At 43.3% G+C, this 23,872-nt stretch overlaps 1 protein-coding gene across 2 annotated transcripts; it reads right to left on the bottom strand.

Annotated features, from left to right (window-relative positions):
- Positions 1-3,084: 3,084 nt before the first annotated feature.
- On the bottom strand, positions 3,085-22,031 carry CCNJL (cyclin J like). Of its 2 annotated transcripts, none has more exons than XM_028717393.2 (6): positions 21,919-22,031; positions 16,872-16,980; positions 12,258-12,468; positions 7,796-8,095; positions 6,621-6,780; positions 3,085-5,867 (listed from the first exon to the last, which is right to left on the bottom strand). In XM_028717393.2, the coding sequence occupies exons 2-6, from the start codon at positions 16,947-16,949 to the stop codon at positions 5,417-5,419; spliced, it is 1,200 nt and encodes a 399-aa protein (XP_028573226.2). In that variant the 5' UTR covers positions 16,950-16,980; positions 21,919-22,031; the 3' UTR covers positions 3,085-5,416. The 2 variants fall into 2 exon arrangements, with proteins under 2 accessions (XP_028573226.2, XP_028573225.2); XM_028717392.2 differs by lacking the exon at positions 21,919-22,031 and adding an exon at positions 17,768-18,041.
- Between the last annotated feature and the right edge of the window lie 1,841 nt (positions 22,032-23,872).

Raw genomic sequence — 23,872 nt, forward strand, 5'->3', positions numbered from 1 at the left:
CGAACTTAAGAACTTTGTTTGTTTCTGCATTTATTTATTGATTGGAAACAAGTGCAATAGGCAGAATGGGTCTAAATATACAGCAACTTCCTATGTTCCTACTTTGCTAGAATTTTAAACTTTCCAACAGTGCATAGCGTAGGGCCAATTGCCACTTTCACCTGATAGCATTACGTGTCTTATTTTTTATAATGTGTTAAATAAGGTATTATTTATAATTCTATGACATGCAAAGCAGCTCTCAGTGTTGCTATCCAGGGCAACACCACCAAACAGGGGACATTTCCACACTGGGTAATGGTTGCAACCCCAAGAAAAAAGTAGTATGTTGATACCCTATGATCCAGCCTTCCACATGATGCAAAACCTCCCTCAATTATTGCAAGGACAACTTTATATTTTTGTTACTGGGCTCCTGGCTCCTTGGAGCACTCACAAATGTTTGCATTTTGCATGTGCTGAATTTATTTGGCTTGTTTCTTCCCAAATGGCAAACACAATTCCTTGAACAAGAGATAAGCTCATTAGTTAGAAGGATCAGGCAACAATATTCTACTGTTCTTTAAGCTCTCAGGGAGGAAAAAACAAGAGAACACATGTTCAAATGCTGCCCTCTCCGTTACAGGGAAGCCATGTGTTGGGGCTCGATCTTGCACAGTCACTTAGCAACCAGGCCCAAGCATGTGTTCCAAAGTCAGAGCTCACAATGCACAAATCCTTTAAGGCTCCTGCTTGCTGACTGATGGGAGATGATGCCACATTTCCATCTGAAATCAGGGGTTGAACTTTCATCCCCCCAAACTTAAGCACAGATGTTTGCTCTGCTGCACCTTTACACAGCTGCTACCCCTCCTCCCACCCACACCAATTTACCCTTCCTTGGAAATGGCACTGAATTTCAGACAAGAAATAAGTACCTTTGTCTGGCTCTCACTGTCTAGACACCATCCAGCCAAAGGGAAGCTTCCTAATGAGTACAATAGAAAAACAGTCTGCAGAAGGGCACCCAGACAAATTTATTCAGAATTTGAGGCCAACTGAGCCCAAAAGACCGGTTTAAGGCACACATTATTTAATTTGGATCTACTATCTCTACTGCCTGGCATTATAAAACAACCGAGGATGAAAATATTATTTGAACTTCTTTTCCTAGGACTTCACCAATTCAATACGAGTAACTTGAAAGCCAAAAAGGAGTTTGGTTAGCATTTGCCTAGAAGCCTTCAACTTCTATGCCAGAAAAAGTCAGCAGTGATATTTTCTCTATTGGAAAGCAGGTCCCATCTTTTTACATCAAGTATCCACTCTGATGATGATGATAATTTATTTATACCCCGCTCATCAGCTGGATTTCCCCAGCCACTCTGGGTGGCTCCCAACTGAATATTAAAAACGCAATACAGCATTAAACAGTAAAAACTTCCCCAAACAATGGTATTCACAACTCACTTCAGCATTAATTTTAGAATGGGTGGTTTAAAAATAAATACTTCACATCACTAGATTTTCTTATGTGTAGCTATTCATTCAGTTAAAAATATCTCAGAGTCCCATTTCTGAGTCTTTAAACAGTGCATTTTATATTTGTGTGCATGCAATAAAAGATGGCCAGCATGTGATAATTCATCATGTATCATCACACTTTCAAATCGCATTTGCAACTTTGCAAGGTAGACAATTGCAATATTAAGAGTAACTGATTTTAAAATCCATGACAGCCGAGTGTCCCAAGATACTGAATTATGTTCAACTTCCAAGTGTCCATCGCTCTAGAAGTCACACAGCTTTGAATTTAGTTTGTCACAAGCCACCGAGAAAGCAGTTGCCCATTCAGGGGCTCTTTTTAGACATAGCACAGAAGAGGGCTTAGAGCCAAACAGCTTGCAAATGGAAGGCAAGAGAAGAGTAGTGTATTCCCTGCTTCCTGCTCTGCCACAAGCCCACTTTGGGGAACCCCAAATCCTCTGGAGTTACATTTTCAGGGACACAGAGGGGATGATCAGCAATTCTCCCACTCCAAGTGCCTTCTGCACATATGGCAAGCTAATAGTAGTCAGTAAATGAGACACATTGCTCTTCCCATTCATGTTTCCCAAGCTGCTGAGCTGAGCTCCACTTTAAGTGTCTTAAGCTGTCATAAAAAAATACAGGTTGTTCTGACTTCCTGCCATGACAATGGGCACATTGCATACAGACAGCAAGACCTATGCCAGCTGATCCCACCAATATTTGAACAGTCTCCCCTAACCCTACATATATAATCACCTTCCATAATGAGTTGGCTGCCCAGGGTGAAATTCTACATTACGGTACCTTCCCAACCATTTGGTTAACATTGGCAGTAGAGTTGACGGGGGCTAGGAACATGCACACAGATCCAAGGCTCTCACACACTTGATCAATTAATAGGTGGGAGCATCATCGGAAGAGGCCCTTGAGGAATCCTGCTGCCATCAGTCTATGCAAAGGATGCATAGACTCAGAGCAATCACTCCACAAACAGGTTTCTCAAGTCATACGTAACTGCCATGTGCAACTAGTTAAATGAAACCACTCTGCTGTCATGAATTTAGGTTTGCCATCACAAATTGCAGCGAACCCAGAAATGAGTTTATCATATGATTATCATCATGCCAATAGCAGCATGATGGGTTTTTACAAGGGGGGCGGGAAATGTACACGTCCAAAAGGGAAGCAGCTGCAGACATGGTTTCCCAAAACTTTTCTTCCAAAGCCTTGCACCATATTGCAGCAAGTCCCATTTCCTTGTTACTTCTTTCATAAATGACTTGAATGAAGTCCGGCGACTCTAGATCTAACTGCAATGCTGAGCTAACGGGAGGCTGAAACGAGTTAGGATAAATGTGTGTGATCCACTGCTGCAGTTCTAAGCATATTAAGAGCCAATGAAACAGTAAAGCGTCATATACTAGGAAAACATCACGTTCACCTGCAAATACTGAGAAGAACTTTGATTACTAATGGAACTGTGAAATACTTCAATAAAGCGAATGACCCGAGGGCACAAATAGCGTGGTAGACCCTTCTTCTTAGGAGTATACAAGAAGCGGACACACACATAAGTATTTCGCACTGTGTTTATTGAATAAACTACTGTAAGATGGAGATACTTACGAATGTCAAATGGGGGCAGGAGAGGCTTCTATGCAAGGCTAATAAAATGAACACATTGGATTCTTCAACCAGAGCTTCCTCAGTAGTATTTACACAATTAGGTGGTTAAAATTTGCTTACAACACACAAAATATTGTAGATACAAAGTCGTATATAAATACAAAAAGAAAACTTCCGGATACTATTCTAATTTTTTGCATAAACACTTTTCATTTAAATCTGTAACAAAAAGGGAACACATCTACTTTCATTTTGCTTAAAGTGTGACATGCCCAGACTACAGTATACTTTAGAGACATCAGTCCCCAACCAACATACTTCCTCTGAAAAGGGGAAACACAATTCTGCACTCTAAAATCCAACTCAACCCTCTCATGAACTATTTTTCTAAAAATTATAACTTAAAAAGCAGAATGACGAACATCCTACCATAGCACACACACACACACATACTGGACTCTAGACAGAATAAAAGCAATATATTGCACATAGTCTGTATTGCAATCCTGAGAACCCTTTTCACAAACAATACTGGCTTTCAGTGACTAACAGGACAAACAGCTGAATATCAAGTGAGCACTTCATATTCTACCAGGAATCTTCGAAAAACCAAACCCACAGAAATCCTGCAGGAAGCTTAATCGCACCAGTATAGTTAAGTTCATGATCCTGAAGTACAGATAAGTGGAACTAAACTGCAATGAATCAATGGGACTTAAGGCAAAACATCATGTTAATCTGGCAAACCCTCCGTTCCCAAATCTGCATTTGCAGAGGTACTGCAAATGTGGAGTGTGGGAACAGGAATAAAATCTAAGTGGCTGGGTTGAGTACTTGTCACATATCAATTGAGTTTTCCCTCTACACCTGCCTCGACATCAGCTGTTTTCCCATCAGACAGGCTTCACTTTTGATTTTGGTACCTCTTAGGAAATGGGGAAGAAATTTAAATGGCTTTGGAGTAGCATTTGCATGGGGGAACTGGTAGGTGGGGTAAGCAGCAGCTCCGTTTTATGTCCCCGCAAGTGCCTCACTTACAGCTCAGGATTTGGTTTACACAGTAAAACACAGGCTTCAGAATCCTTTGCTTTCTCCACATGTGGCTCCACTCTCAAGTAATGGGGGAAGGGAGGGGGAGAGAGAATAAGCCTTTGGATGTACAAGAGCTAAAATGGTGTCTCTATTAAGTGACATTGTGATTTTTAAAAATTATCAGTAGGCCTTTGCTTAAAGTAAACGGTAGCCTAATGTCTTCGCAGGCTGTAAACGAACAGCCTCAACTCTGGTTCAAGGACTGCAGCTTTTAAGACTGACCAGTTTCCAAGGTTACCTCAGGTTCCCTTACTCATGGATCCCTTTAAAAAGAAAATCAACTCCTTCCACACACATTTGTCCATATTTAGATAATAACTCAAACGGCAAGACCAAACATACCACACTAAAAGGCAGCGATTCCTGCAATATTAAGAACATTTTGACAATGAATTGTTTTCAAGTAAACATTAATCCCTGACATAAGTTGTAAACCATGTTTTCCCACAAAATGATCTTTTAGTTACTTAAGGCAGCAGCATCTTAAATATTTTAGAGGTAAAGTTAAGATTACATTTTAAGAAAAATACGATAAACTTGAGGCCCAAGTGGTGTTTTGTCTACTGATGCCTCACCAGACAAATTAAGGCAAAAGTGGTTTGACTTGTGTTCCAAATTTAAAGTCTTGTTCTGTGAAAATTCCAGTCAAAGCACAGCAAGGAACATTCATTAAAAAAATTTCAGTGACAGTTCAGAGGTAACAAGGAAATATAAGCCTTGTTAGTGTCAACAAAAGGCTCCAGTGTTATGAGCTGCCACTACAAACTGTGTTCACGGGAGAGCCATCATACAAGTATATCTGATGGCCAGAAGTTTCTCCAGGTTTCTGCTTTTCAGAGTACTGTTTTTAATTACAGTGTTATTTATTTCAAGTTCGTTGGCACCCCTTCTATGGAGGCACCCCAATTTCAGTAAGTCACTCTTGCAAAAGTAGCATCATGAATTTCGAGGTATATTTTTGCATTTCTTCTCAGAAAAATCTTGCTTCTGCAGGAAAGGCACCCATGTTTTAAATGTTAAAAAGAAAAAAGAAAAATCAATGAGGGATTTGTTTTTGTCCAAGCTATTGGCAAGTAGTTGCTCCATTGAGCTCCTTTCTATGGTGGCAGGTGCAACTCAGTTTATATATCACCAATGTTTTCCTTCCAAGATGTACTAGTCCTGTCTCACCCCCTTCCTCTGCAGGTGCTCATCCATCAAAACAACCTGTTGTGTAAGAATGATGCCCGCTAAAATAGCTACTGCCATAGGTCAGAGCGAGGCAGTGCCTGGGCTCCGTTGAAATGGCTACCTGCATGGTGATAGGCCCTTGAATGGACACTGTTTGCAAAACAGGCTGAAAGCTGGCCTGCAGGGTGGAGTAGGAATGCAGGGAATCGCTATGGTGGCCCGAGGCAAGGCCACTCAGTCGAGGAGCTTGTAAAGAGTCCCGGTAAGCTGAGCACAGATCCTGTATTGGGGAGTGGAACTGCGGAACGACAGCCGAATGCTGAGCCAGGGGGTGATAACGCGATTGCTGAAAGAGAACTTGAGTCGGGGTTTGAAGGGTGAGGCTTTCCACAACTTGCTGCTGCTGCTGCTGCAACAGCTTCACACGATCCTTTTCCTTGTTGGCTTCTTTGATGTCCTTATCATGAGCTCTGTTAGATAAAAATAAAATCACACACAAGCTTAAAGGCCAGGGTTTTGAAACAGAAAAATAAAATGTGACAGGTAAGTAACTAGCAATCGCTGGGGGTTTTTGGGGACTACAACTCCCATCATCCCTAGCTAGCAGGACCAGTTGTCAGGAATGATGGGAGTTGCAGTTCAAAAACAGCTGGAGACCCAAGTTTGGGAAACACTGCTCTACACCTATGTCTGGGAATGCTCCAGGCCATTTGGCAGGCATGGAATGTTTTAGAATCATGTTTACAAAAGCCGCACTGAAAATTATAGTATTTACAATAAAGTTACAGACACCAAAATACCATTTGCCATCTTATGTCCTAGACCAGCAATGAGAAATTTGTAGACCAGGGTCTGGATGTGTGTACCAGACCTTTTAAAGAAAAGGAATGGGCCACCAAATTTAGCCATGTCATAAATAATTGTGCTCATCTGTACAGAAAGGGAACAAGGTTTCCCAGTGGGCTTACCAGCTCTACCACTGAGGCTTTTTGGATCTTTGCATGAGTATTATTAATAAGGCAGGCAGCTATGTCAACTGTAAATAGCTAGGGCACTGGCGACGCTACATGTTTGCAATCAACATGGAGTCAAGAGTCACACCAGGTAGATGTTAATGTTTGAAATTCTGTCCGCATAGATAATTTGACGTATTAGTCGCCTGAAAAAACTAACACATAAATAAAACAATGTTCATCAGGTGGCTGTTTTTATTCAAAACTTACATAAGCATGAGTTCGATACATGGAGCAAGATGCTCCCAGGAATAACAAGTTAACAGCTGGAGCTGTGCAGTCCAAGAAGGAGAAACCTCAAGACAGATGCGCGAGGCTCCCACACAAGCAGCAGCAACCAGAGAAGGCCGAAATGAGAGAAAAACATGATCTGGAAGAAAAGGAATTTCAAAATTAGGCCCAAGCCCCTCCATCCATAAATGGCAAGACTTTGCCAACTTCTTCCAGCAAGTCTGGCAGCAGGCTAATGTGATGTATAAGCCTTCTGGCTGGAGACTAAGACACCACAATGACGGCTTTGGCTCAAGAGAGAGCAAGTCAACTTAGGTCAGCACTTCTTGCAAGCAATGCCACTAAATCTACTGTAGTCTCTTTGTGTGCACAGTGCAACTTTTATTATGGGCAATAACTCAGGCTTCGAAGGGCGCTCTTAACCCAGCATCTGAGAGATCGTTGCCATCTGATCTCAGACTTTATAGACCGTTTAAGACTGCAATCATACTGGAAAGAAAACGGCATTAAACTCTGTGGGCTTTACTTCCAGACAAACATGCAGTACTACATGCCAAGTATTGCCTGGCTTTAAGATCCAAATATTGCATATTTCGTTTTTATATTTTGCATTGGCTTAGGGGCAAAATTGAGGAAATGTGGCTTTTAGTGGTTCTCAAACCTGCTTCATCCTTGTGGGGTGGCAAAAGCTTACCAACTTCTAGAAGCAAAGGATGGCTTCTTTGCTCTGAGGTAAGCAGTGGCAAACACACTTGAAATCACCCTTCTTCCACAAAAAGACAACCAGCTCCTATGGAGCTGAAGGGTAAAGGGAAAATGGATGAAAATCACATTTCCACCTTTCCTTCAACAGGAGAATCCTGAGAGTGGAATTCTACTTGTGGCAGCCTCTACCCAGCCTCCATATATTAAAACAAGAATTGTGGGTTAGCTTGGTCCAGAGTATGCCTAACCCCAAAACAAGGCCTCAAAGAGCAAGAATTCCCTTTGCCAAAGCCTGAGCTTTGATTTCATGCCTTTTCTAAGGTGAGGCAAATATCTTGGTGGCATTTGCATTAAACACAATGTTTCTCCATATCCGAGGACTGCTATAATCCTGATAAAAGCTACTGCAAGGCAGACATGTGCCTTGGGCCTCTGGACCAAGAAATTACCTTGCAGCGAGACTTCTAGGAAATAGTGAGAATATTTCTCCATGAAAGCTCTGACTTTGGTCACGGACGTGATAGGCCAGCCATTGTGCAGATCGCTCTCGCTAACGGAGGCAAAGAGGTAGTAATCGATGTAATGCGCCGGGGTTGGCAGACAGAGATTCCAGTTAAAAGTTTCCAGGAGCAGAAGCTCCATCTTCAGCAGGTCTTTCTTGGTTAGCGCCAGGTTAAGGCTACACATGTAAGCAAAGCTGTTGAGCTGGTCCAGTTTGGGCACCTTGTCCTCCTTCTCTTCAAACTTGCCTATTGGAAAGAAAGAACAAGCCACTTGAGTTCAAGGCATTCTCTCCATCTAGATTCTCCTGAACTCAGCTAGAAGCCAATGCTGAAAAACCCAGAATTCAGAGATTCATCAGCCAGCCATTGCCACTGCATGAGATAAACTCTAGTCCAGGCATAGGCAAACTCGGCCCTCCAGATATTTTGGGACTACAACTCCCATAATCCCTGACCACTGGTCCTGTTAGCTACGGATGATGGGAACTGTAGTCCAAAAACATCTGGAGGGCCGAGTTTGCCTATGCCTGCTCTAGTCAAACACAAATAGTACAGAGTATAAAATTATGGGAGCTTTGGAAAAGCATGCAGTCCACTTTCACTGATGAGTCAACATGGAAGAAAACTAGAGCTGCTCACAATGTGTGAAAGCAATGTATTATTTTACATAAAGATGAAATATAGTACATAACCAAGACCAGCACATATGGAAAAATGTTGGCCCACACTTCAAAGAAAAAGGAGGAAAATACACATTATGTTCAATCTGGTTATCTGATTATACACTTTTATTTTATGTCAACTATTACTAATAGGAAAGTGCGATTTAAACAACTATCCCAACCCTTCCAACAGGCACTGCTCAATATTTAAATTTATAGGCCCTGGAAGAACCCAGTCCAGTCTCTACTTTAACAAATTCCAAGAATCCTTTTTCCTCCAGTTTGACTAGTTTCTTTTATTTGCCATCAATATTTTTTCCAGCCTAGCAGGATTTAAGATAACATGCAGTAGAAAAGTTTTCTCCCCTGCCCCGCCTTTTTGCCAGAGTGGAATACAAAGGCCAGACAATGGACTGAGGAAGGGTAGCAGCTGTAAGACACTGAACAGCTTCTGCTGCTTTTGTAGTTTTACAACCACTTCCTTATCTCCTTTCTAGATTGCTCCCTTGAAAACACTGCGGCCACCCTCATCAAGGACTGGCCTTTAAAAATATAAAATAAAACTACTGAGACACAATGCTCATCCCTATACGGACTAGGACCCTCGTACCTACGGGACCGCCTCTCCTGGTATGCCCCACGGACGACCTTAAGATCTGCAAATAATAACACTCTAAGGATCCCAGGCCCCAGGGAGATTAGATTGGCCTCGACCAGAGCCAGGGCCTTTTTAGCTGTGGCCCCGGCCTGGTGGAACACTCTCTCACAAGAGACCAGGACCCTGCGGGATTTGACATCTTTCCGCAGGGCCTGCAAGACGGAGCTGTTCCGCCAGGCCTTTGGTCAGGGTTCAGTGTGATTCTTTTCTTTCTGTATAAGAACAAGCATTAAAGAGGCCTCCTAGCCTGCTCACAGGTCCTTTATAAGACTAGTGGTAACATTTGGCCCTGGAGAATATTAACCACTCTCAATTTTACCTGTGGAATGCCATCTGTCCAGATTTTAATTTGTTCTGAACTAATTTTAAGATGTATTTTAATTAATTGATTGCCTGTTTTTATGTTCTTTGTATACTGTGTTACTTTTATGTTAGCTGCCCTGAGCCTGGCTCTGGCCGGGGAACAATTATTATTATCATTAAACAGACAAAATATTATGTCAGTATAGCAGCTTTGGACAGGAATATATTGTTGTTGTTGTTTAGTCGTTTAGTCGTGTCCGACTCTTCGTGACCCCATGGACCAGAGCACGCGAGGCACTCCTGTCTTCCACTGCCTCCCGCAGTTTGGTCAGACTCATGTTTGTAGCTTCGAGAACACTGTCCAACCATCTTGTCCTCTGTCGTCCCCTTCTCCTTGTGCCCTCAATCTTTCCCAACATCAGGGTCTTTTCCAGGGAGTCTTCTCTTCTCATGAGGTGGCCAAAGTATTGGAGCCTCAGCTTTACGATCTGTCCTTCCAGTGAGCACTCAGGGCTGATTTCCTTAAGAATGGATGCGTTTGATCTTCTTGCAGACCATGGGACTCTCAAGAGTCTCCTCCAGCACCATAATTCAAAAGCATCAATTCTTCGGCAATCAGCCTTCTTTATGGTCCAGCTCTCACTTCCATACATCACTACTGGGAAAACCATGGCTTTAACTATATGAACCTTTGTTGGCAAGGTGATGTCTCTGCTTTTTAAGATACTGTCTAGGTTTGCCATCGCCTTTCTCCCAAGGAGCAGGCGTCTTTTAATTTCGTGACTGCTGTCACCATCTGCAGTGATCATGGAGCCCAAGAAAGTAAAATCTCTCACTGCCTCCATTTCTTCCCCTTCTATTTGCCAGGAGGTGATGGGCCCAGTGGCCATGATCTTCGTTTTTTTGATGTTGAGCTTCAGACCATATTTTGCGCTCTCCTCTTTCACCCTCATTAAAAGGTTCTTTAATTCCTCTTCACTTTCTGCCATCAAGGTTGTGTCATCTGCATATCTGAGGTTGTTGATATTTCTTCCGGCGATCTTAATTCCGGCTTGGGATTCATCCAGCCCAGCCTTTCGCATGATGAATTCTGCATATAAGTTAAATAAGCAGGGAGACAGTATACAGCTTTGCCATACTCCTTTCCCATTTTTGAACCAATCAGTTGTTCCATATCCAGTTCTAACTGTAGCTTCTTGTCCCACATAGAGATTTCTCAGGAGACAGATGAGGTGATCAGGCACTCCCATTTCTTTAAGAACTTGCCACAGTTTGCTGTAATCGACACAGTCAAAGGCTTTTGCATAGTCAATGAAGCAGAAGTAGATGTCTTTCTGGAACTCTCTAGCTTTCTCCATAATCCAGTGCATGTTTGCAATTTGGTCTCTGGTTCCTCAGAAATCCAGCTTGCACTTCTGGGAGTTCTCGGTCCACATACTGCTTAAGCCTGCCTTGTAGAATTTTAAGCATAACCTTGCTAGCGTGTGAAATGAGTGCAATTGTGCGGTAGTTGGAGCATTCTTTGGCACTGCCCTTCTTTGGGATTGGGATGTAGACTGATCTTCTCCAATCCTCTGGCCACTGCTGAGTTTTCCAAATTTGCTGGCATATTGAGTGTATCACCTTGACAGCATCATCGTTTAAAATTTTAAATAGTTCAGCTGGAATATCATCACTTCCACTGGCCTTGTTATTAGCAGTGCTTTCTAAGGCCCATTTGACTTCACTCTCCAGGATGTCTGGCTCAAGGTCATATATACAACATGCTAAAAGGACAAGCTATGCAAGCATGAGGTTGGCAAAAAGTAGATCCTGTCTATCTTTAAAAAGAGACTTGAGAGGCTCTAAACAAGCCTTCTCTAACTTGCTCTTGGACCCTCTGTCGAAGTTGGACACCAATCCACCATCAGCCTCAACTAGCATGGCCAGTGGTCAGAGAGGACCATGCACAGGGCACCACATTGTGGAAGGCTACTCTAAGGGTTGGTTCCGAAGTTACTCACCTGCATTTCCTCCCTTGTATAAAGCTTTGGGTTATTAGGACACGTGTCTCTCTGCAAGGCTGACAACTATGTTTTTCTAAAGTGGCCCAAAACTAAAGGGATTCTAGGAGGATATAGCGCAGGATGGATCACTAGGTAAGTACATAGAAAGGGCTGCAGTTTGAGAATGAACCTGCACAGTATCTGCTCTCCATGAATATAATATGGCAGGGGTCAAAGGTGCCCTCTAAATGTAACAGGAACCCCTTTCCATGGGCTCAATCCACAATTATCGAGTAATATTTAAATGTCAATGTGATGGGCCCCACAGGCTCTGAATAATACAGTAATGCAAGGGGTAATCTGAAGGAAAAGCATCACCCACGGCCTCATTTCAAGGGCATAAAAATGAACCTGTTACTCTCTGTAACAGCTGAGAATCCCTTTTCTCTTAAGCACAGCTTAAGGCTCCTCCCCATACGAGCAAAAAAGAAGTACATCACTGCAGGAAATTCTAGGCAAAGTTGTTGATACTCTGTTCTAAAAGCAACAGAAACGGCAAAGAGCAATAGTCAACTATATCATACTCCTCTGGGAAGGGACCAATAGTCTTTTCCTGTTCCATGGTTTCAAAAACGCTTTAGATGGTACCTGCTCAAAATAAACAACCTAAAATTAATGAATTGAAATAAAAATGTTTTCATCAGCTTAGGGCATTTAACCGATAAACAGCTTACTTGTCCCCCCCACGGACAAGTAATAACCGCAACAGCATGTGTGCATTAACAGGCAAGCTTACTCACTTGCAAGGAGGAGGCAGGCAATTGAGATGACATAGAGCTGTTTGACAGCAACATCATAGCGGTCCATAAAGAGATCCAGCAAGTACACAGCAAGGTGTCGGGCTGTGGGGCAGAGCTGGCAGCGGCTGCTGAGGATGGCCAAGAGGTCAGCAAAATAGCGCCGCATCCCGATTTGCGGAGAATGGGCCTTGTACACAGGCAGCTTCAGCTCCTATGGCAACACAAAGGAGGGGGAGGAAAGAAAGAGAGACACAGAGAGAGAAGGGGTATTAACATGAAGATCCATTTCAGAAGCCAAAATCCACAGATCACCACCCACCACCTGTTCTGGCAAGTGCTTAGCAACTAACGCAATAAAAAGCAACCCAGCTCTTGTTCTGGATGAATATCCAACCTGTTTTTGAAAGACAATGCAACTTGCGACAACTATTCATACTCCTGAGAATCAGGCAATGGGCAGGGGGAGAGCCACACTAAACAACAACAACAACAACAATCCACCATCAGCTAGCAATCCCCTCCCACAGGGTTCAAGACCAGGAACCAACATTATTTATAAAGAAACAAACAGACTGCTGCGCCCATTGAAGACCAACGCATTTATGATGGTATAACCTTTCATGGACTGCCACAATAATTGTTAGTTTTTAAGGGGAGCTATTATTTTATTTATTGTACAACTGTATAAACTGCTTGACAGCCTGACGTCACCAAAGCAGTGTACAATACAAAGATAACATACAAAAAATACAATATTCAAAGCATAGTTAAAACCAATCATACAGGTGTACAATTAATTTTTCATTAACAACTGTGTCACACCTATTAGACCTGGGAAAAGCACTCCCCCCCCCCCCTGTGTGTGTGTTTTGGATTAAACATCTCAATCCTGCTCAGGGCCCCAACAGCTGCTACTTACACTAGAAAACTTAAGACATGTTAATTTAGGCACTCAAGGAGTTGGCTTCAGGTCTTGTTTGGCCTGGAGGCAAATTCAGCAGAAGGTTGGAATCCAAAGGCAAATTCAAAAGAAAAGTTCATCTTCCATTGTTGGCTCTCCCAAGTAAAGAATTTAGAAATCACCCATTTACGGGTTCAGAACAAGTCAATAACTTTTCAATGACTTACATAGTCATTTTTGGGCACTATTTAATCAAACTGCATAAAATGAAATTGCAGCCCAGACAAGAAATTTAAAGTTGAAGCCCACTTACAGGTCCACTGTATTAAAAGTATGAAAATGGGACGAAATTAGTTTTTAAAAGGTTAAGCCAGTTCATGAATTACTTCTTAACAAACTGCAAGATAAGACCTCTTACATAAAAGTACGGCACTGTAAATATTTATGTGGTGAAGAGGACCCATTTCCTCAGGCAAACATGCTTATCTGTCTGTTTAGACACAAGGCCCATTCACAAGCTAACATAACAATTATTAGATGGAAGCCTCCAGTCTTGTTCCAAGAGGCAACATCTCATTTGACCTCAGCAGATTCCAGATGAAGGTTTTAAAAACATCCCAGGCAGGGATGGAGTTGAGCTGGCTGTATTTGAAGGATCCAGCTTTCCAGAAAAGTTGCCTAAAACCAAAACACCCCGTCTTCTAGCTAGCAAGGAATTCTACAATGCTCACTGTACAGCTCAAAACACCACCTTTACACCCCACCCCATGGACACAACTCTTCATTTACAATAAATATTTACCATATAAGAGTATAATTACAGTAGATTCAACAAGAGGCATGCTGCACCTGATGGCTTTGTAAGCAGCTTAGGTACGTAGGCAGACAATGCACCACAACATAGAGGCCATGTGCATACATTCTCTTTCCAAAATGACCTGTGCATCCGAGATCACACATCAACTGAACGCACACAAAATGGCCGCCACCTGTACTGACACGCCATTTGGTACAGGACTGGGCATCATTCTGCCATCACTCCTCCACACACATTTGGAATTTCTAAATGAGAACCAATGTCATGTGAAGCCAGTAGGGCAGGGTTGGGGAAGTCCTCCAGATTATGTTGGACAACCAACTCCCAGCAGCCCCAGCCAGCATGACTAGCAGTCAGGGATGATGGGAGCTGATGATGGGATGTGTAGTCCAACATCAGGAGCGCCACAGGTTTCTCATCTCAGCAGAATGGACACCATCACATCATCTGCTGGGCACTCAATAAATACTGTAGGCACTATCCAACACCGACTGTGCCAGGGAACACAACAGATTCCCTTCCTCTGCTGCCCACATCTGCTCTGAAGGGCTGCCAAATCTTCAAGAAGAGATCTGGTGCTGAATGAAGGGGAGGAGGAAAAGCCCAGCAGCGCAAGAGTAAGTTTGTTGCACAACAAGCTGACACGGAAGGACGTCATCCTTTGCCAAATACAGTGAAATATGCCTAAGAATCAATTTCAGAGCAATATTTCTAGTCAGAAGTGTGTCTTGGAACGTTTGCTTGGAACATTAAACAACAGCAACAATACTGTCTTTCCCACTTCCAAAATTTCTAAGGACTCGATCCCTCTCTAAAGTTATATTCAGAAGCACAGTACATTTGGGGAGCCAGCAACCCATTTATGTTCCTTTCTATTTGAGGATGTGAACTTAATTTTGCAAACGCAAGCAAGGAGCCATATGTCAAATGGCGTAGGGCCTACTGTTGAGAAGGGACAGGTGTGCCAAATGATAACAAAATCAAATTATAATGAAATCCTGACATTTGCTCATTATTTCCCAGGATTTAAAAGGACCCAGGCCAACCGTCTATTGTGGCATTTCATTCAGCTATATATATAAGTTACACACAAAGACAAAGCTATACATAATTTTCTTTCCAAAGAAAACACACAACAATTCAAGTTACTTTTCCTGTGTAAATTTCACCTTGAACAAGTATATTCACTTTGACATATTCCAATTGTAACCAAAGAACACAATGAACAATGGAAAAATACAAGCCAAAGGAAGGTGTAGGAGGGGTGAAAAATATATGCCCTGCAGCCTATTGCTATTGCCTGTTTTGTGTGGGCTGGTGGAGGGTTCTGAGAATTACTAGTTTTCCTTTTGTGAAAAGATCTTCCATTGTGTCCATGACAATTTCTTAGATTACCCTCATGCTTCAAGGCTTACCCATGCCAGAATGTGTATGTTATCCTCAACAATGCTTTGTGAAAGATCACTAAAAAATTTACGTATGTCCACACTTTAACATAATTATCACCACCTGTATTTCCGACATCTCCATTTCCCTCTAACTTCATGGCTAACCCCTTTCTTTCTTTCTTTCTTTCTTTCCATGTGCATATACACCTGTCAACTCAGGATGATGCGTCATACATCTAGTGAAGCAGGCTGTAGTTGACAAAAGCTAACACCATAATAAATTTTGTTAAGTCTTTCAAGTGCCACAAGGCTTTTGGTTAATTTGAGACGCAACACTCGACATGCAGACACCCCCTCCATACTTGCAAATAGCAGGAACATGAACCTTCGACACATTTCCCCCAAGTCATGCTTGACACCTGTTCAAGGCCCTCCCTCCAAAAACACTGCCTTTGCCAAGACATGGGAACAAACCCCCAGACAGAGGAAACATCTCTCACGGAGGAGGGACAGGACAAAAAGCTAGGTATAGTGGAGGACAGGAACCTGAGCAGGCTTGCAAGGAACAGCACCGCAGTAACCACTTCAGACCAGCACAGGTGCACAGCACCCGCAATATTAAAGCAAGGATTTTCACCAGAACTAGTAAGGAATTTAACACAGTTGAGAGACATTTCCTTGTAAATGTATACATTTCATGCTCTAGGAGCTCAGAAAGGTGCATCACTGAATACGCTCAGGGAAGGGGCTCATTCAGGACAAACCTATACTGTCAGCTTTATCTCAACTCCCTGACCCATTTGCAAGGCAATATCCCTTTCATACATATCCTTCTTAGCATGAATGTGTCTTAATCAAGTCTCCAGTGAAAAGTTGCTTTCATATGGCCCTCTTCCTTGTCTGCATTACCACACTCTTTTCCATAAAAGCTGCTGATCCTAACCACACATTTTCTTGCAAACAAATCCCATTGACTCCAACATCTAAATAATTGCCTTTAGGACTGGCACATTCAGTCTCCTGCTTTAAACTATCTATTCACTCCCTCTTCAATCTACAGTGACTTCTTACCAGCTTTTGCAAGAGAGTTGAAGACAATGAGCCAACTTTTTTAGCATGCAATACAGGCTCTCATCCACCTTGATAATTAATTTGGTTGAATGTATCAATTTAAGATTTTTTTTGTTTTGTTTTCCAACAGCACACTACATGGCAGCAGGATATGAATCAACACCATCATGGAGTCCAGAGTAATTACATATTGCTTTCTTCTAGACTCTAGAATGGGGGTGGGGAACCTATTCAGTATATTTCTTCCATACAAAGCAACCTATACACATTTCCTTACACTGTGTAAGGTGCAATGTACGGTACTTCTAACTTGCTCCCATTCAAAGTGCATTGAGGACTGCAGTCTTTCACTGTAAGAATCAACCACCATGGAAAAAAGTTTTAGACACAGCAAAGGCAGAGCAGGTAAGAGTGCAGAGACAGGGAGGCTAACTGACCTTCAACCTCAAAGTCTGATGAATCTCTGCTGCAAGGTCTCCTTTCCACCATGGCTCTTCCATCTTTAGACTTCCCATCCAAAACCTGGTCTGGGGGGAAAGGCAATACCTAGGTAGGGAGAAATAAACAGTGAACCAGATTAACCAACATTTTCTACCTAGTCAAGTTGTTTATGCGTTGTAGCCCAACAGCCCCATCCTACGGAAATCAACAGGCTTCAGGGCACATGTCCCTGCATGGGATCTGGCTGTTACTTAGTTCTTTTGGCTGAGACCTTTTAGTTGTAACATCCTTCACCTTCCTCGCCTCCCCTCGCCCAAAGAGAGAGGGCAAGGGGAAAGGGCAATTACATCCACGTTTTCTACCGGGGTCCAATTCTGTCCACCGAACTTCTATCAAACACCCGGGTTTTCTCCCCACTTTATTAAAGCGTCCCCACAATTGCAGATTTCCATGCGGCCACAGTCGCCCAAGAAATCTCGGCGGCCACAGGTCTGCCTTACCTGCAAGACGGGCCCCTCCCCCTCCCCGCGCCCTTTCCTTTTGCAGAAAAGCCACCAAGGACGCTTCCATGTGCACCAGCCCATCCGAAGGGAGGAGTACCTGAGAGATCTACTACCTCCTCGCCGCGATCACTTCTTTGCAGAGATCTCACCAAGGCTGTTACCTTGACTACCTCCAAAGATTTGGGAACAAGCCTCTCTCTCTCTTCCCTCTCGGCCACCCCCACTCCCGGTCTGCTAGAGCACTCATAACTGCACAACTTCTTTGTTTAAAGGCAGGCTACCTTTAATTAAAAAGAGCCATAACTGCAAGTTGCACGACACTCCCCCCCCCCCGCAGTCCGCAACTCCCCACAAACTGCGAAGACGGCGCCCGCCCACGCAGCGCTTACCTTTTTGCCTCTCTTCGCCCTCCAAACCGGGATCCCCAGCCTTTGTCCTACCCGGCATCCAGCTATTTCTTGCTGGAAAAATACTGCAGCCCAGGCAGAAGGGGGAGCATTTAAACTTATCTCTCTGCGCGCCCCCCCTCTCCTCCCCCTCCAGTTCCCCAGTGTTGAACTTAGAGTCTGGCGGGAAGGGCGGAGGTGAGATGCATATCCGCCCCCCCTCTCGCTCCCCGCGGTGTAGCTGGTGGAGGGCGAGAAGGTGATCTCCCCGCCCTTTAGCCGCTTCTCTCCTCCTCCCTCCCTCCCTCCCCCCCGCAGATCCTGCTCTGGATGGAAGATCCCAAGAGCAGGAGGAGGAGGAGGAGGGGGAGATTACACGCCGGCGCCGCACTGCGCACGCGCGCGCGCGCACTTCGGAGCCCTATCGCTTCTTTGAGTATAGCAGCCTTCCCACGCTCCTTTTCGCGCGGGGGAGTCCCGCTCGCTCATTCATTCATTCGTCTGTCCGCCCGTGGACTTCCTCTGAAACCAACGCCAAGGCTACCGCCGCCCGAGCCCCTCTCCCCTGTCCCGGCCCTCTCGGCACTGCTGCTGCTCCGCTTCTCCTGCGGGGCAATTTCAAGAGGCAGCTTCATTCATTCAAAGCGAACTAATCCAGGCAAGGGGTCCGATCACATTGGAGGCACTAACGGGTGTAGGACCGACTCGGTTGTAGTCCGAGAGAAGAGGCTCTTGCCCTAATAGGTGCTCGTCTCCCACCGCTGTAAGTGGGATCGTGCACCAACCCTCCAAAACTGGCCTAGTTCAAAGCTCAGCTGGGCTTGCGGGATTCCTCCCTTCCCCAATACGTAATAATGATAAGCTGCATTTAAAGGAGAATGTAATGCTGGCCCCAACACATTTACTTGCCGTATTAAGAAAGCAAATTCTAGTCCTCCTTACCTGGGAACAAGCCTCATTTTAATTCAACAGGACTTATTTCCGAGTAGACACGGTTTTAGTTTGCACTGTCGATCCATGCAACAGGTCCTTTTAAACTGTTTTTACATAGTGTTTTAATTCACGTAACCCATCCTAGGACCTTAGGGCGAAGGGCAGGTAATAACAATAGCAATTTATCTGTTATCAGATGTTGGGAAAGCTGGACTTGGATGTGAAAGCACTGAGCCCAATGTAATCACTTATCATTTTAAAAGCTGCTCTGCCAGGTTTTAGGTAGGAGGCTTCCAAGCCGTATCCAGAGAAAATGCCAGATTTAAATTTGGTCCTTCTGCATGTAAAGCAGCTATTCTACCATAGAGAGATGGCCCCTCCTTCTAAGACAAAAATAGGAAAAGGCAAAGTTGCACCAAGACTTCAGTCACCGGTCAAAAGTGTCATGCGTGTAGTAGAAACTCAGTGGAGTGCACAGGGAGATGCTGTGAGTGTTGTAAAAAAGAGCTACTCACAAATATTAAATGCTGTAGAAGTGCATTCAACTGGTGAAGAAGAAAGTACCAGGTCAGATGATGGCATGCTGCCTGATGCTTTTCAATTGTTTTCCTTCCTGTGCTTTTTTGGCCTTTGGGAATCCTTCCTTCTAGAACCTAACAACACACAGGTCTACCTCCAAACCAAAGGACTGAATATACAGTACAACAATGTGGCGTGAAGCTCAAGGCTTTAAAAGCATTTTAAACTGAAAATAGAGACAAATTAGTTAACAATTCAGTAGCTTACGCAAAAGAAATTGGTGATCTGGGGATAGTCATGGATTGTCAGTGTAGAAAGAAGAAATTGTTGGCAGGTGAAGAATCATGAGATTATGCTAAATTGTCATATGAAACTGAGTTGAAGAGAGAACTGTTTCTTTCACTGAACAGAGTGATCTAAGAAATCATCAAGAGATCTCAACAGCTTCATGAACTTGCTGAAAAATATGCCTTCCTTACTTCATCGAATCTTTTGAATGATATGAATGTCAACTAAATAATGATCATGACTATGACATTAATAGGGAAGAGTTCCTCGCTGAGAGAAAAAGACTTAAGAGTTTTGTTTCTCTTGTTGCCTCACGAGACAAAACAGAGATGTGGAAGGACAGCGACGGACCCTTTGAAGTTTTGCAGTTTATTCTAAAATACAGTCTTGGGAATTTAGTTCCAAATAGAGTAATACTGCTGCAAATTTTCCTCACTGTTGCTGTAAGTGTTGCTAGTTGTGAGAGGAGTTTTTCTAAATTAAAATTGATTAAGAATTACCTAAGATCTATAATGAGTATGTTGCATTTAAGAAATCTTGCCATACTAAACATTTTAGAAATGTTGGAATTAAGGTTTTACTTAAAAAATAAACAGTGTTTTATTTCCCTATATGTCGTGCCGTTTTGACTTTTTGTAGTATTTGTCTGTGGTTGAAACAAGAGAAAAAAGGGGTATTGCAAGTAAAGCAAAGAAGAGGGGCAGCAAACTCAGTGGCTGCCTTGAGCAGCAAAATCCCTAGCTACGCCACTGGCACAAGGGACAACAAAAGGTTCTCCGTCCCATTCATAATTTGCATGCTCAGATGATGGAATTCATCAGCAATTGATACAATGATGTGAGCAGTTGCTTCATTGACTGGTACCTCAATTCGTTACTGTTTGACCTCACTGCCACTAAAGATTTTAACAAGGTTGTTTTGGGTATCTGAAAACCAAGCACAGAAAGAGTGTTTCTGCTGTGAATCCTATCCCGAGTTTATAAAGCACTCTGAGTTTTGCAAACTGATTTGCCCTCACATACGTTTTGTGCAGCAAATCACTATTTTTGCTTCTTTACATATGGAATAAATGAGGTGGGGGGAGATCGTTTGCCCAAAGCAACACCTTCTCTGATTTATTTATATTTAATGGCAGAAATATGGCTACTTGAGAAATAATTGCATTTTTTATTTAAAAAACTGTCATGATGAATGTGCGTGCACACACACACTGGCCCTGATAAGCTTTTGCTAACGTTTCTTTTTTTAGTGGCAGGGCTTGTTTTGCTTTCAATGTGAGCAGCAAAGGTTGCAGAAAGGAAAGCTTTCCCCCAGAATGAGGATGCCGTTATACAAATTCTGCTAAATTCTTGTTTCTAGGCCAGCTGTAGCAAGGGCAAAGCAGACAGTTCCTGATATAGTAAATAGGACCAGTATTAAGTTACTTGTGAAGATAGTACCTGCTGGGCGGAAGCAACCTGGACTTAGGTGTACAAGGGGGGAAAGAATGTTTGCTGATCCTGGTGATGGATAAGAGTCTGCAGGGAAGAATCATAATGCTGTACTTCTCTGCCTGAAGGGACAGCCGTCATGTGGTAAACTCCCACCTGCTTTCCAGCTGCCGAGGAACTGAGGACCCTGAACAGGTGGGATATTGCATAGCTGAAGCAAGGATGGGGAAAGACTGAGAGGAATGAAACAGAATGTGTGATATCTCTCTTGGTGAGGAATGGTACTAGAAGGATTTGGGCACTGATAGCTGTCCTGGCTCACAGAAGTGGGTGGGATTAGGGAGTTAAGAAGGGTGAGATGCAATAGCTCGGGGGATTACAAACTTCTAGTTTACTTCCTTGCTTATGGCAGATTAGACATGTAAAACCTAGAGCAATTTGGAATAAAACTGCACACCAATCAACACTCAGGGAATTTCTCATGTTTCTTAAGAGCCTACCTAGGTGTCATGCTTGAGAAGAAAATATAACAAATTAGAGAACAGGCCACAATGGTAATCCTAGAATTCTAGAATCAGAATCTGGAGAGTAGCGTTTACTTATTCAAGACCTTGTTGCCAAGTAAACAAAAGTGTCAGCTGAGTGGAACGCAGAATCTGGTGATGCTTCTAGTGTTCACAGCAGCATCAAACTTTACATTTATACTGAAACTGGAGTAATGCATTGCTTGTCACTTATAAAATGCAGAGCTAGAAGTTTATGTCTGCCTTTCCACAATTCCAATGCCATATACACACAGATGAAAACAAATTATTTCTGAAATCACATGTCATTAGTTTCCAGAGTGTAAGGCACATCTTTGGGTAGAGTCATGCTGAACCAAGAGTTGAGATGAATGGTAGAAAGGCTGAAAAGTGAAGCATCCTTGTAACGTGTTTACAAACCCAGCAAGATAATGAGATACAAACCTCCATGGCCACTCACCCTTGGTTTATTATCGTATTCAGCTATAGACACGTTCCAGAGTCTTGCAAACTTCAGCTCCCATATCTGGTGGCATGGAAGTGGAGATTTAAAAGTACTTTGATTTCTTTGACCTGCGGAAGGCACATAATGGCTATGTTATGTCACTGTGAGACATGTGGGCAGGAACTGGCAGTAAGTATCCTGGCTGCAGGAAATCTGATTTTGGGGCTCACAACATGGGAAAGGCAACAGTTTACAAAATTAAAACATTTAAAAACTCACTTTTTATTCTTATTAAAGCTTTCGGTTCTTATTTTTTCTTACCGCCTACCAGCAGATGCTTAATTTAAGAAATAATCAGCATATTGCTAGGCGTGTTCAACTTTAAAGGTAAAGGGACCCCTGACCATTAGGTCCAGTCAAGGCTGACTCTGGGATTGCGGCGCTCATCTCGCTTTATTGGCTGAAGGAGCCGGCGTACGGCTTCCAGGTCATGTGGCCAGCATGACTAAGTAGCTTCTGGCAAACTAGAGCAGCACACGGAAACGCCGTTTACCTTCCCGCTGGAGCGGTACCTATTTATCTACTTGCACTTTGATGTGCTTTCAAACTGCTAGGTTGGCAGGAGCTGGGACTGAGCAATGGCAGCTTACCCCGTCAGGGGGATTCAAACTGCCGACCTTCTGATCGGCAAGCCCTAGGCTCTGTGGTTTAACCCACAGCGCCACCCGCGTCCCTTGTGTTCAACCTTACTACTATATAATAAGATTAATTTTATAAATCGCAATACCCTAAAACAGTTTAAGTCAGGGGTGGGGGACCTGTGTCCTTCCAGATGTTGCCAGACTACAACACCCATCATTCTTAACCATTGGCTATGCTGCCTGGGACTCATGGGAGTTGGAGCATAGTGACCTCTGAAAGGCCACAGGTTTTCCCATCCCTGATTTAAATGGACAGAAGAGCAGTATTTTGGGGGGGGGGGACGGACCTAAAAGAGTTTCTTTCTTACTGGGTTTCCTCCACCTTTGTGAAATTAATCCAATGGCTGCAGATTGCCTTCCCCATTTCTAGAGCCTCACTAAGGTACCCCCTCCCAGAGGCAAATTCACCTGCAAGGTTGACTCCTGGCATAACAAGCTCCAGTGGTGTCCCTAGAAGTAGCTAGTTTACAGAGGTGATCTTTCTTAGCGTAGTCATTGGTTGTAACTATATTGTAAGAGAGCCATCTCACATGAATTTATTGGAGAAGATCAAAGTCTTAAAATAATTACCAGGTATATGAGATCTGTAAAAAAAGGATGAACTTCCTTCTGAGTGGATCTCTGAGAACTCTCTTTAACAGCTGCCCAACTGTCAAAACATCAGAATCTCGGAATACCCAGTGGAAGTCTTTACCATTGCTTAAAGGTATGGCATCAGCAGCAGAGTCTTCACTCCAAGTATGGATGTGCTATGACTACTCAGCTTCTTCCCGAGTGTTAAGGCTGCCCAACATGCTTGAAGGATGTAGGAGGAAGAGAATAAAATTTAACACGTGCTCCTCGCTTGCTAAGCTTAGTCAGGGCATATGAATATGCATCATGAGCACAGAATTCCTTATTTTGGGATGTAAAGCTGCAATCCTAACCGCATGTCCTCAGAAATGAATCCTAGTGAATTCAGTGGTGCATAATCTAAATTGGAAGCAGTGCATTGAAGAAGATTCACTGTTCTGTTTGGAAGAAGCATTTGTTAAAGCAGTCTAGGCCATATTATCACCCATAAATATCTACAATGTCACCACTGCTCAAGCTGATTCTCACTTGATTGCATGTGATACTTCTTCCACTGTAAAGATAACCACGACCCCTCTAGCTGTGTGGAAGAGGATGTCCCTGTCCCTCCCCAGTTCAGTGGAACAGACCACCAATGAAGTAGTACAAAAACAATATTGGGTGTCACTTTTTGCAGTCTGTTGTAGGATCAGTGC

The sequence above is a fragment of the Podarcis muralis genome, chromosome 2 (genome assembly GCF_964188315.1).
Source record: "Podarcis muralis chromosome 2, rPodMur119.hap1.1, whole genome shotgun sequence".
Taxonomy (NCBI): Eukaryota; Metazoa; Chordata; class Lepidosauria; order Squamata; family Lacertidae; genus Podarcis; species Podarcis muralis.